Below are 15,864 nucleotides of genomic sequence, written 5' to 3'. Positions count from 1 at the left end.
AACTACTCACAAATCTTTATCCGTAGGTAAATTTTACATTATCCACAAATTTTACCAACGAATCTATATCCAAAAGTAAATTTTATATTATTATTAATTATTAATATAAATATTTTTATTAACAATATTAAAAATATAAATAATCTTAATAGTTTAAAAAGTTTTAATTATATAAAAAATATTAATCATAATAATCATAACTAATATGTGTACTATTAACATTATAAAATTAATAACATGAATATAATAATATTAATAATAATAAGAATATTAATAATATTTAATAATATTATTATATTATAAATATTATGAATATTAACAATAATATTAATTGTTATAATAGTTTATAATATTATTGATTTGAATAATAGATAAAACAGATTTTTCTTGTAGGGTTACCCAAATGGTTATTGATAGAAGAGACTTGAGATGTTGATGTTAGAGTCCATGTGCCCATTCAAGAGGTGAAGTTAGTAGGGCAAGCTTCAATACCTTTCTTGGCTTAGACATCTAATATTGTCTCTTTCAAGCAAGTTACACATGTTTTCATTTAACTATCACAATTTAATATTGTTTGATATTGATTTGTATATTGATAGTAATTGTCTACAACATGTTTAGGATAGGGAGTAGCCAAAGATATTGGTCCTGGAGATAAGTACATAATGGTGACCTTCCAATAACTCCTAGTTTTTTACTTGTTTTTTTATTATCATACAGCTTTATATTTAGTCTTATTAGGTTAAATGAGATGCAAAAGAGTTGTGGGTATATGACCATAACATTCCCTTCTACATTGGACACATAATGCCTTAGAAATAGCGATAGACAATTAATGTCTAAACATTGTAGTTTTATCATTCATAACCATGAGTACATCTTAAACATTCCTTTTCTTATTTAAATTACATTAATAAATTACAAGAAAATTATTAAATATTAACTAATTTAGAGATAAAAAATAATTACTCATTATATTGATTAAGTTAAATATATTATTTTACAAATAACAAAAAAATATTGGTATCTAAGATGTTTCTGAATTGGTATTTAACATTAGCTACCAAGATTTTAGTTACTAACTACTTTAAATTCTAAATTATTCTTTAATTAAATTAGTGACTAGTTTAGAATATAAAATAGTAATAGATAAATTCTTAGTAATTAACATTAAATACCACTTTATAAATTTTTATTAATAATAGAAACTACCTTATATATCAATAATATTTGTGTCATTCTTACATCCTAACACATGTAGCCTCCTTAAAATCCTAACACATGTAGCCTCCTTAAAGTTTTCTTAAACTAACCTAAAACAATCTTATTCTAAAATACAAACTTACAAACTACTTAAAAAAATTGTGAAATAAGATTATTCAAACCCATGCTTATTTTCAATATTTTTTTTGTCACGGAGCCTTTCTTCTATCTTTATTGTATTTTATATTTTTTACAATTACTTCTTTAATTTGAAGACTTCATTTTTTAATTCTCATCACAATCATAATAACTAAGTTTTATATTATTGAATTTAATTAAATTATAAATTGTATAGTCATCGTTGATAATTTACATCGATTATTATACTACAATAAAATCCTTAAATAAAAATCAATTTTAGAGACAAAAAATAATTAGTATACTGATTAAATTAGAGAATATTTTAGATACTACAAAAAATATTATTGATATATAAAGTAGTTTCTATTATTAATAAAATTTATAAAGTAGTTTCAAATATTGGTATCTAATAAACTATCAATGTTTTAGTCACATATTAATTTAGATTCTAAGGCTAGTAGCTAAAACTTTTGTAGATAATTAAATATCAACTTAGAAATTACTTTATAAATTTTATTAATAATAAAAACTACTTTATATACAAATATTTTTTTTAATTTTTAAAATAATATTTAATTTATTCAATATAGTAATTAATTATTTTTTATCTCTAAATTTAATTTTTATTTAATAATATATTAATTATTATTATAATTAAGGTGTGATGTAGATGAATTATTTTTATGAAATTCCTTCGTGCAAAGTATCATATTATTATTTAACACGAGAATTCCAAATCTTCTACCAACATGAAAGCTACACATTAAAATAAAAAAAAATAAAAAAAAATACTACTTGCAAACATGGGACCACACAAACCCATGCTCTAGTTAAGAAAACCTATATTTCAGTATACCAAACTGGATTCTAAAAAAAAGCATACAAATACTACTAGGCAATTGATCATACCAAATAAAACTTACTGTAGAATCAATATACCTATATTTGCTAGTTTATCAGTACATCTATCGCTTTCCTAAAAAATATTTTAAAAAATAGTAAAATTGAGAGTTCTACATGGGTTCAAACATATAGAGCAAGGCACCACCACATTAGAGTTTCCCAAAAACTACAAAATAAGAGTAAAATTATATCAAATCATAGCGAAGTCCATTCTCCAAAAACTTTCATCACAATAACTAGAACAACACTCATTATTCCAGCTTTAAAGGTTAGAGTGTGTAATGTAAATGATGTTAATATTTGTGTCGATTAGGACAAACAGAATAACCAATACAGAATTCGAAGTGAAATTCTTGTGGAATAGTGTTAACAAGGAATAGTAAACGTAAGTTTTAATAGTATTGGTAAAGTTGGAAAATCGAAGCAAATGTGAGAGTTATAGGTGTCGAATTTTGTATGGCGTTAAAATTGTTGTTGGTGTCTGAATGTATTTGTTTATAGGGAAGGGTGTGCGTATCTCTTAGAATAATAGTTTTTATAGGAAAGTGAAATGGTGGGTGGTTGGGTAGAGATGAAGAAGATGGGTATATATAAATTGGAATTGGAATGATAAGAAGGAAGAATTTGTGAGAGAAGGAGGATACAATGCACCATGGAATGCGTAGAGATAATGCAAATAGATGATTGCAGGTTGCACATTGTCTATTTGCTTCTTTAGTCTTTATTCTGCAATAAAAAACCAATTAAAAATGTGATCTTAAATGGCGTGTCGGGAGCGTAGTGGAATATCTCACATGCTGTAGATGTGCCTTTGTCCATATCTCACCCTAATATTTTATTTCATTTTGGAATTATATTTGAATGATGATTGTGAGGATTAAAAAGCAATAACAATGTTATTGAAGAGGCATGATCCTTCAGACATGAACACATAAATAATTCGACCTTGCTGCAGGAGGCAACCTACTTCCACCCTCTTAGGGCCCTTCTCTTCTCAATTACTAGTACCATCTGTATCTGCTGCAAAAGGGACAAGACAACATAATAATATATAATACTTCAAAACCACTCTCTCTTTTCTTACTAAAAACATTCTTAATTTATGCCTAAATACTATTTGACTTTTATGCTTCATATCACCTACGTGACTTCGGATTCACCTAATTACAACCAAATCAAACTTAACATCTTCCTAATAATTAATTCCACATATCCGTACTACGGCACCGTCAAATATTTTGTTCAGATCATTTTTATTTTACATTATTCACTTGTTTTTTACAATTAAAATGCATAGTTTCCACACTTTTGTTAATGACTAATATTTTAGCTGATAAATTTAATTAAATTAGAGTATTCAGTATTAATGCTTTGATTATTTTTTTATTCCAAAATTTATTTATAATTATTTATTTTAAGGTTATAATTAGTTTATTACATTGGGATGTATAATCACCATTTTTTTTAATCATTATTTAATTTAGTATAAACAAAGAGACAAGTCAACAAAATGTTTATTAATCCTGAGTCTCAATATTTAATATGATAAAAAAGACTATTAATTCGATCAACAAAATGTTCATTAATACATATGTCTCCAATTTTGAATGCAAGTAAAGAAAAAAATCAATCACGTCTACAAGATATTTACTGATACACAAATATAGATTATCAAGTCACATTTAAGAGTTAAAAATGATAAAATGGGTCAACACATCCTATATTTGACTCACCACAAATAAATCGAAGTGGCTTGCATACACAAAAGACTTGCGGGTTAATAGTTTTGACTCACCTCACATAACTCTTATTTTTCTAGCATGTAGGCTTGCCTACATAAATTGAAAAAAAAAATATAAATAATTTTTATTTTATTTTTTAATCTTAAATTTAAGTATCTTATAAATATTAATTATATATTATTACTACAAGAAATAAGGAAACATATTATGAATATATATATATATATTAAATATGAAATAAAATTTAGATTTTCATTTGTAAATATATAACATTGATGAAATAGTGAATAAAAACATTTAGTTATATTCAACACACAAATAATATTATAAAATAATAAAATATTGAGAAAAAAATCAAGGGATTAAAAGGCGAGATGGGTTATTTAGCACTTTGACCCATATGGGATGTGAGTTACACAATACGAGTAAATTAACTTAAATGTCAAACTCATCTTACACTTTTTCACAACGGACTGCAACTAGCTAACATAATTTGTGTCAAATTGTCATTTATAATCACACCAGAAAAATATATGTCAATACACAACTCTCAATCTTAAGTATAAGTGAAAAAAACTACAAATCGATCGATAAAATGTCTACTAATGCACATCCTACCATATGAAAGACGTGTATTGATAAACCAAATTAATGTATTGTCATACATATCAAGCTATATATATATAGTCAATTGATAATTTTCTTTATGATTTTTTTTATTTATGAGTGTCAACCACCACAAGATCCCGTGAAACATTACCTGATGATTTTTTTATTTATGAGAAAACTCATGAATAAAATAGAGAAGGAAAATAATTGTTATGATACCACATTTTGATAAAAGCTATGTGACAAAAGATGTTAATGTTTGTGTTGAAAAATTATCATCATATTGATATGTTGAACTCACTATACTCTACTCTCGCACTCAAACCGTAGGGATTATGCACTAATAGATTATCTATTGATTCTACCAATCAGTCAATGACCAATGAGTATCAAAGTAAGAAAGATCAATGATATATTATCTATATAATCAAAGGTGCACGGTCTAATAATAAATCTTTATTCAAACCATAATCTATTTTAATATCCAGGTTATAAAAAGAATATCTTATTAACTTAAGAATATCAACATAAAAAATAGAATAAAAAAATTAAAGAAAATAAAAGGAAATTATGAGTGCTGAAATTTATAGATATCTAATTGCAACCCTAAATGCAAAAAACCTCACTATAAATAAAGAACACAACACTTTAAAAAAAAACATTATTATTGAATATTCTAGATTAAATTATCTCCTAAAATTTTGGATGCAACAGTCTGACATTTACCGTGAAACTCAATAAAACACTTATTGACACACCTCTTTTTTATTTACAATCAAACTCATTAGCATAATAAATAAGCAAAATAATTATTGTGATGTGCCATGCTGAGTCAAAAGTTATTCTTACCTAAACAAAGTATTCTATACATGTTAATTTCTCTCTAAAATATATAAATAGATAAATTGAATTTTTCCATATAAATGTTTTTTTTTCTAATAATTTATACCTTATTCATGATTCTTTTCACTTCCATGTATTTAAGAAAAAATTAATTGTTATCCTAAGCATTAATAGTTAATGTTAATTGGTTTCTTTTACACCTACCATTTTTGTTTTATCTTTTAAATGTGTTAACCTTAAATTGTAGAAATGTCATGATATCAATTTATTCTAATGTAATTCACTGTATACCTATTATTATTTCAAATAATTATTTTTTAATAAAAAATTTAATGAAAACAACTTCTCAAATTTAATATTTATAATAAAAAAGGTGTACCAATTCTTCTTATTATAGAAAAAATTATTTTTTATTACAAATATTTCTTAAAAACAGTGTAGATCCTAATCCAACATTAAACTTATTTATTTAAAAGTGCTGAAAGTAAAAGAGTAAAAAAATATAAAAACAAAAATATAATTAAAAAAATATGAAAAAAATAAATAATAATATATGCTTCAAACTTTTTACTTAAACATAAAAAGAATTATGCAAAAAAAAATCATAATCAATTATATCGGATACATATTTGATTGTATTATAAATAATAATAAATTATTTTTTATATAATAAGTTTTTAAAATAATTAATTATGTGATCAAGTAATTAATATTTCATTAATTAAAATAAAAATTATTAATCATAAATAATTTCACAAAAAAAATAAAATAGACATAGACATGTTATAAGACAAATTTAATTAGTCACCATTAAAGTGATTAATGTACCTTCATTTATGTCTTGACATCATCATTTTTTTCTCTCTATCCCTTACATACTCAAATACTCCTCCCATCTCATAGTGACTGAGATGAGTCAGCATCATGATAATTATGATTGTCTTTGGACCTCCTCATTAAACTTCTTCTAACAACCACACTGTGACTGTAATTATGGTCCCCTTCATCAGACTCACATGACAATGAAACAACAATGTTCTTCTATGCTTAACTATTATCACGGATGCACAGATCTTGGGTTATATAATTAACAGGAATATAAAAAATTGTTCTAGGTAATAAAATATTATTGACAAAACAGTTTCATGAAGATAAGATTTTGATCAGATGGTAAAATTTGATATAGAAAATAGCCGTGATTATTGTATCGGTATTGGGCGAGGCTGGGACCCGCCTGGCTGCCCGATGCCCAGTCAACCTGATCGAGAGACCGAGAGGTCAAGACCTTTGGAAACTTGGCCGAGCGACCGAGAGGCCAAGGCCTTTAGAGATTTGGCCGAGAGACCGAGAGGTCAAGACCTTTGGAAACTTGGCCGAGCGACCGAGAGGCCAAGGCCTTTGGAGACTTGGCCGAGAGACCGAGACCTTAGAAGACTTAACTGAGACGGTCGGAGACCACAGGTATTTGGCCGATGGCCGACCCTCACCATGGGAACTTGGTCGATGGCCGAACCCTATTACAATTAACGCTCAAACCAAGATCAGTAAAGCTAATCCATCATCAAGAATTAGGTAATGCAATCCTAAGCGGTATCCACCTCGATAAACGGGCCCAACAAGGTAGGTCCATTAGAATAATATAAATAGCACACATTCCAAGGAGAAAGGTATGTCATTTATTACTGTTCACCTACCTGAGAGCTGACCACCCGCTTTACTGACTTGAGCGTCGAAGTGCCTTCGCAGGTACCCCCACCATCCGGTGTTCACCCGACGACCGAGTGCCGAGTGCCGAGTGCTGAAGGATAAGCAGGAGGACGAGAAAAATCCCAGTTCATCACCCAGTCACCTGCCCGACCGAAGGAAGGAGAATAAGACTTCAATAGTTCTCTAGGTCCCATCTCCCTAGCAGAAACAATTATTAATATAGAATGGAAAGTGTAGTGTGAGAAATGGGAATTTTAGTGATAAAAGAAACAAGTTAGCATTGGAAAGAAATTGATGTGTAGAAGAATAATTAAATTTTTATTAAATATATCAAAAAAATGTGAGCAGAGCTTGAAGGCCACGTTTTGATGTATACAAGTTTTGATAGTTTTTTGGTTTTTTTGAAATTATATATATAGATAACCTGTTTTTGTGTCATAGGATTGTGACATTTTTAAAAAATGTCTCATATTTATTTTATTATTTCTTCACTGATAAAAAAAATAAGAAAAAATTTATGAAAATTAGATAAGTGTGATTGAAATTTTAATTATTTTAATTTGTAAAAGTAAAATTATAAATTTATCTTTATGTTTAAAAATAATTAAAAATAATAATATGATTTATTAATTTATACATTTTAATTTTTTTAATTAAAATATTACCTCCAATACTATCTAATAACTAACCCGGGACAAAATACAAATTATGTAAAATTGTCAAACACTGGAAAAATTAACATAAATTTTAGAAAAATGAAATGGATTCATATTTATAACGAATATTAAACAAAATACAATAAAATGCATAATATAAATAAAAATTATGTTAAATAATATTTCAAAAAATGATAACAACCGTACAGTCAAATATCTAGTTAAAAAATATGAATAATTATTATAGATATATAAAAAGTTATTAAATAAAAATAATATTTAAATGTTTATAATTATAAAAAATTAAATTAAAAAATAATTTCTGTAATAATGATAGAGATCTCACATCGACTAAAGATAAGGACAATTCATTACATATAAGTGGGTGTAAACCTCAACCTCATTGAGCCGGTTGTATGGGGTTGAGTTAGGCTTAAAATCCACTTTGTAACATGGTATCAGAGTCAGGTTCAATCATATTCTAAGGACAATTCATTGTATATAAGTGGGTGCAAACCTCAACCTCATGAGCCGGTTTTATGGGGTTGACTTAGGCTTAAAGTCCACTTCGTAACAAATAAACTTAAATAATATTATTAAATATTTTTACTATAAATTTATCAAAATTTCATTTCATTTAACTGCAGCAGGTGGGACTCAAAACCAAGTCTCTTGACAAATGTCCAAAGAACCTTTAAGATTTAATTACCTTATTCGTCCATACATTTGGGCTCAATATTCAATTTAGCACTGTGGGTTTTAAAAAAATCATTTTCGTTCCTATGTTTTTCAAAATGTATCCAAACTAATCATTTCCGTTAAGTCTCACTTAACGGCGTCAGTTTTTGCTTACGTGGCAGAAAGAGAGTGTTTATATGGCAGAAAGAGAATGTTTATGTGAAGAGAGAAGTGTGATTGAGAGTTATTAATATTATTATTGTTATTAATTATTATTATTATTTATTACTATTATTTTCTTAATATTATTATTATTACGGTTATTATTATTATTCTTATTATTCTTATTATTACTGTTATTATTATTATTATTATTATTATTATTATTATTATTATTATTATTATTATTATTATTATTATTATTATTATTATTATTATTATTATTATTATTCTTATTATTATTACTGTTATTATTATTATTCTTCTTATTATTATTTTATTATTATTATTATTACTGCTTTTATTATTATTATTATTACTATTATTATTACTATTGTTATTATTATTATTATTATTATTATTATATTATTATTATTATTATTATTATTATTGTTATTATAAGAATAAGAATAATAATAAAAATAACAGTAGTAATATTATTATTATTATTATTAATAAAAAAAATTATAATAATAAGAAGAAGAATAATAACAGTAATAATAATAATAATAATAATAACTCTCAATCTCACCTCTCTCTTCACATAAACATTCTTTTTCTGTCGCATAAACACTCTCTCTGCCACATAAACACTTTCTTTCTGCCACGTAAACAATACCTGACGCCGTTAGGTGGGACTTAACGGAAATGACCAATTTGGATACATTTTAAAAAACATAGGGACGAAATTGATTTTTTTAAAAACCACAATATTAAATTGAATATTGACCCCAAATGTAAGGACAAATAAGGTAATTAAATCAATTTTTAACCATTACACCAATCAAATTTTTATTGTTATGTTATGATTATTATTATACTTATTAGTATGATTATCAATATTAATATAGTTAATAAAATAAAAATTAATCACATTATTCATATATTTAATATCATTAATACTATAAGTATTATTAAATATTATTATTATTAATATTAATAAATATTATTAATATCATTAATACTATTAATATTAATACTATTAATTTTATCATATTAATAATATGTATACTTATTAGTTATGTTTATTATTATTTATGAATATTAATTATGATGTTATAATTATTTATATTATAATAATATTTTTAATATTATGTATATAACTATTATTGTAATAGTTTGTAGGTAATAGAGATTCATGGGTAATAGTTGGTAGGTAATAAGATCCATGGGTAATAGTTGATGAGTAATGCTGAATTTACCTACGGATTCAGAATTTGTGGGTAATAATCCTTAGGTAATGTTGTCCGTAGGTAATATTAGTAGATAATGTTAAATTTACCTACTAATTCAGATTCGTGGATAAAAATCCATAGATAATACTAATTTTTTTTAGTAACCCTTGAAGTGTCTCATTTTATTTTATTTATTCTTTATTAAGAAAAAAAAATCATATAGCAAAAAATACAAAATAAATTACATTTAACTTTGTTTTAATATTTTTTTTTATCGAATAAATTATTTTAATACTTGTTATAATTACAATTATTTTGTTTCTTTCCTTCTCCTCCTTTACTCTAACATAGAGATGGTGGGAAATGTTTCACAAACATCCCTTACACTAGACATCAAAATATTCTATTCAAATGATATTAAGATCTCATAACTGGAACATTTAGTATTAGTGGCTGGTTCCAGATTAGATTTGCAGTTCTTCTCTTAAGTTTATAATTAGATTTCTAGATGGGGATATATAATTCCTAATATTTTTCTATTATCTAAATATTTATTTTCTTTGTTATGTTAGATTTAACTATAATTAACACCATAGTCTCAAATAAAGTCAGGATACTTATCCAAATTTATTCATTAATTAGCACTTACTAATAAATAAAGATTTATTTTATCATAGGAAATATTATTCTGGAAAAGAATTAAATTCTTTCTTTTAGTCTCTTATAATGGATCTTGCTTCCTTTAATGATGTCATAACCCTACAAGAAAATCATTAAATAATAATCAAATTTAAAGACAAAAAATAATTAGTCATTATATTGACTAAATTAAATATTATATAGTGACTAATTTAGAGAGTAAAAAATTATTGATATCTAATGTAGTTTCTATTATTAATAAAATATTATAATAGTTTCTAAATTGGTATTTAAAATTAGCTACCAAAGTTTTAACTACTAATATTTTAGATTTTAAATTAATCTCTAAAAGACTAATTTAGAGCATAAGTAGTTAGTACCTAAAATATTGATAGTTAATAGTTAGATACCAACTTAAAAACTACTTTATAAATTTTTATTAATAATATAAACTATTTTATATATAACAATTTTTTAGTTTATAGAATGATTTATAATTTAGTTAATATAGTGATTATTTATTTTAATTTTTTAAAATTAATTTATTTTCTTATTTGATGGTTTTCTTATAATATAAGGAGTTATATAGGTATATAGTCGTACATTTTATTTTAGTAACCACGTAATAGAATCATCAATGATAATTCAAATTCACATTATGAGAAAGATTGATACCACGAAATAGAAATCAATTAATAAAATAAAATTTTGGTGTCATATCTACTGTGTGATTTCAAATATAAATGGAATCAATGTACATAAATTGAAATTGATACGTGGCATGAAACTTAAAAGGAAAAAAATATGGAAATCAGTAAATTGAAATTGGTTGAAATAAGCTTTGGAATAGAAAACTTTTTGATAGAAATATAAATTTTTGACATTAAATTTGAAATCGAAAATCGAAGGATTATTTCCTACATTAGTAATTGAAATACAAAGTTTTCGAATAAATAAGGAGTGTGCCTGAAAACCATGGCACAGTGAGGTGGATTTATGGTGTCGAAGTATTTCTTTGATCATGATATCCTTAAATCATATAACATAAATATTTTAAAATATTTTGCTTACTGAAAAGTGAATTCGATTACTAATAAAAAATAGTATTAACAATTTAAAATAAAATTATTCAAGTGAATTAAAAAATACATGAAATGAAATGATGATGAAGATGCCTTCGATTTCTTTTAAAAAATATCGAAACAAAAACTTAAATTTCAAAAGAAAAATTACAAAATTCGATTTTAAAAACGAATCGAAACGATGGCTAAAAAAAACATAGATTTCGAAGAGAATTTAGATTTAAAGAAAAAGAAACAAAGAAGTCGATGCAAACTTTGATTTAAAGTTCAACAAAAAGAGATAATTGAATTTTAATATATTATAGAATGGAGAAAATAAAACTCGCCTAGATTTTTGGAGAAAAGGTGCATAACAAGGATTTGGTGGGTGTTCAGGGGTTGGTAGTTAGGATTCTTAATACTTATCTTAAATGGACGTATCCGTGTTAGACACACGTATCGGTGTCAATACCCATACGACACTCGTAGGCTATGAGGTTCGGACACTTCTCTTAAATGGACGTATCACACGTATCGGTGTCGACACTCGTACACACTCGTAGAACACTTATAGGTGAAGTGTTCAATTCAAAAAATAGCACAATTTTAATACAATTTTAAAAGGTATAAATACAATAATTTTTTAAAAACTCAAATTTATTGTATAAATTTTTATTATGATTATAAAAATAAGGAACAAATTTTTTTGAACCAGTCATGAAAAATGTCTTCCTGCTCCCAAGAGAATCTGAAACATACTTTTACACATAAATATTTATTTTCATTTTATATAATTCAAAATTATATCATATATAGATCAATATCCCCGTGTCCTACATTTTAGAGATTATACGTATCTACGTGTCGTGTCAGTGTCCGTATTCGTATCTGTGTTACATAGCTCGTAGGACACTTATCACTGAGGAAGTGTTTAATTCAAAAAATATTTGTTAGATTTTTTAAGATTCGAACACGGTTCTAACACAATTTTAAAATGTATAAATACAATAATTTTCTAAAAACTCAAATTTATTGTATAAATTTTTATTATGATTATAAAAATAAGGAACAAATTCTTTTGAACCAATCATGAAAAATATCTTCCTGCTCCCAACAGAATCTGAAACATACTTTTACACATAAATATTTATTTTCAATTTATATAATTCAAAATTATATAATATATAGATTCGTGTTCCCGTGTCTTACATTTTAGAGATTATACATATCTCCGTGTATCCGTATATGTGCTACATAGGTCGTCCTTCTTCGCGGTTTATTGGAAATGGATGAACTATGAGGGTCAGACACTCCTCTTATATGGCATGTTCGTGTCAGATACACGTATCAGACACGATACTCAAAAAACACTTGTATGACACTTATGAGTGAAGTATTCAATTCAAAAAATATTTGTTGGATCTTTTACCATTCTAACACAATTTTAACAAAAAAATAAAAAAAGAAAGAAAAATATATTAATTTTCTAAAATCCATTATGAATTTTTTAGTATGATTATAAAAATAAGGAACAAATCTTTTTAAACTAGCTATAAATTTTTTTTTTCTAAAAAAAAAAACTTAAACATACTTTTGCACATAAATCTTTACTGTCAATTTATATAATTCATAATTATATAATATATATAAATTTGTGTCTCTGTGTTTTACATTTTAAAAATTATACGTATATGTGTGTTCGTGTCCATATCGATTCAGTGTTTGTGTCTATGCTACATAGTTGATGAGTCATGGCTAGAGTTTGGTCCTCCTTCAATGTTGTAGTTTTTTGAAAGTATAACTATAGTTTTGTTGGGTTTTTTTGGTATCTTATTACGGTCAATCTTGTAACGTTGGTTCTTTGATTAGTGTCTCGTTCGATATTGTTCTTGTTGGTCGGTATTCAGCGTCTCATTTCTAACTATTCAATTCGTCACATTTTTTAAGAGTTGATTCTTTTAGATGAAAACCAATTATTCCGATTTTCAAATTTCTTGAGATATTTCAATGATCAAAGTTTCTCTTCACTAGCCCGTTTTCAAATTCTTCCGTTTCCCTTTGCTAAAGTTAAGTTTATTGTTTTTATAAATTGTTGGGTCTTTCTAAAGAATGTTAACTTACATATTCTTATACCACTCACCTTGATAAAAAAAAAAAAATACTTCTTCATTTACTTGAATGGATAATCAAGTTAGTATGTATGGGTTATAGATTATGTATATTCAGATATTTGAATAATGCTGGTTTCAAAAAAATAGGTAAATCCATATTATTTTTTGGATATTTTAATTTTATTAAAAGATCTAAGACAAATAATAACAATCTAAAATATCAAAATAGATATTATAAAATATAAAAACAGATTCACTTTTCTAGAATGGTAGATAAATGAAAGCAAGAATCATCTGAAGCTATGAGATGAGTGAAAAGCGAGAATCATGATCACTAACCGTCATGTATATATGCTGCACCATGTAGGGTAGCTTCGATCACCAAGGATGAATTAAAGCACTGAAGTGCATTGCATGTGAACCCTAACGGGATATAACTAAAAAGTAAGAAAAAATTGCAAACTTGTTCCTTAATTACATAATTAGAAAACAAATTAACATTATTTGATCTGGCTGAAAACAAAGTGTGATATTAGGTGATAAAGCGAACAAAAGAGTCTGAGATCTTCAAAGAGTTCTTCATTTATTCAATTTAAGTATACTTGCGTTGTTTTCAATTAAACTCAGACAATTTTTCTTACACTCTCTTTCAATTTTTTATTTATTTGGGTACAACTGATTTTCTTTGGCTGATTAGATTTTTGTGAGAGGGGATGTGTTGCATATGCTGACCATAAATTAGAAAACAAAACAGAAAATTGTAGAACAGATTGATCCATTTTGTTATTGAAATTTTGACTACCCCGTCGTGACCATTGCAAAAGTAAAAGAAATTCACTGTAACAATGGTCATATATAACATGGAGAAATATTTTCTTCCCGACCCACCAAACCATGCATACACCAATCAACAGGACACAGAACTGATTGCTTCGCATCGGAAAACAAGAAAATTAACTCCCTCACTTGCATCTTCTCTCAATTATTAATTAGCTGAGCAATTGTTTGGAAGTAGAACCACCGAACACTTGACAAGGTTGGCAACCCTTCATCAACAAAGAAGAATAGTTAACAATATTGTTGGAGTTAGACATCCCTATTGGGAAACCGACAGCACCAACAGTATTGTGATTGTGTTGTCTATTTGCCCCTGCTTGTTCCAGGGTCTGCACCTGTTTTTTCAAGAACTTCACGTAGTGAATGGCCTCGTCCAGCATCGATGCCGTGTCCATCTTGGTGCCACCTGGAACTAATCTCTGAAGAATCCTTATCTTCTCGCTTATCCTTTCCCTTCTGTGCCTCGCCGCTACGCTCTGCGGATCCTTTGAAATCTTCACGTTCCTTCGCTTCGGTGGCTTTATGGATTCAGGGTCTATGTGAATAGGTTGCATCACTGCTATTCGGAATATCATTTCCCTCATCGCCGCCATGGAGTTTTTTTTCTCAGAAGGGTAGGGAAACGTGCTGGGTTGTGGGGGATGGGGTGAAGGTGTCATAGGTTGTTGGATAAGGTTGTTGTCATTGTTGGAAAAATTGAGAAGATTTGGCGGTGGTGGATCAACAAGAGGCGGTGGAGTTGCGCTGTTAAAAATGGTGGAAACGCTTGCTGAGGAGCTTCCACTTGACAACATGTCTGCTTCTGTGGTATAAAAAGGGTCGCAGAATTCGGGGAACTTTTCCATTTGCATCATCATTGCCATCACGTCCATGTTGGTGGTGTCACACACGGAAGCCTTCACTATGTCCACATCCATGAAAGATGAGAATGGGGAAGGTGAGAAAAGAGGGCTGCAGAATATGATATGGGGGCTCAGGAAACGGGTTCTGGATGTAGGGTTTGTATCATAGAGAGGGGTAAGGGGGTGAGAGAAAGAATAAAATAGTAGAAGGAGAGTGCAGAAAGTGAAGAGAGAAAGATTGTTATTTATCTCTGAACCCACCAACAACAACAACAATATCCAGCAGGGTCACTGTAAGTGGAAGTCCTTTTTATAGCAACTTGTGACTGAAATTTTATCTTTGGAAACTTGAGGAAAATCTTTTCTTTTTTTTTACAAAACTAAAATAATTGTACTGTCGGGGGGAATGAGTTAAGAGACTAAACATTTAAGGTAGTTGAAAATGTGTAAGTCCGGTGAAGATATGTGGTGATAGTTATAGCTAAGGAGACTTAAAAA

The 15,864-nt window shown here is 27.0% G+C and overlaps 1 protein-coding gene across 1 annotated transcript; it reads right to left on the bottom strand.

Moving 5' to 3' along the window:
- Positions 1 to 14,445: 14,445 nt before the first annotated feature.
- On the bottom strand, positions 14,446 to 15,662 carry LOC137808296 (transcription factor HEC1-like). Its single transcript, XM_068609328.1, has one exon. It carries the CDS (start codon positions 15,439 to 15,441, stop codon positions 14,677 to 14,679), a length of 765 nt encoding a protein of 254 aa, XP_068465429.1. The 5' UTR covers positions 15,442 to 15,662; the 3' UTR covers positions 14,446 to 14,676.
- Positions 15,663 to 15,864: the final 202 nt, after the last annotated feature.

The sequence above is a fragment of the Phaseolus vulgaris genome, chromosome 3 (assembly GCF_000499845.2).
Source record: "Phaseolus vulgaris cultivar G19833 chromosome 3, P. vulgaris v2.0, whole genome shotgun sequence".
Lineage (NCBI taxonomy): Eukaryota > Viridiplantae > Streptophyta > Magnoliopsida > Fabales > Fabaceae > Phaseolus > Phaseolus vulgaris.
This window is presented reverse-complemented; position numbering and strand designations above follow the sequence as displayed.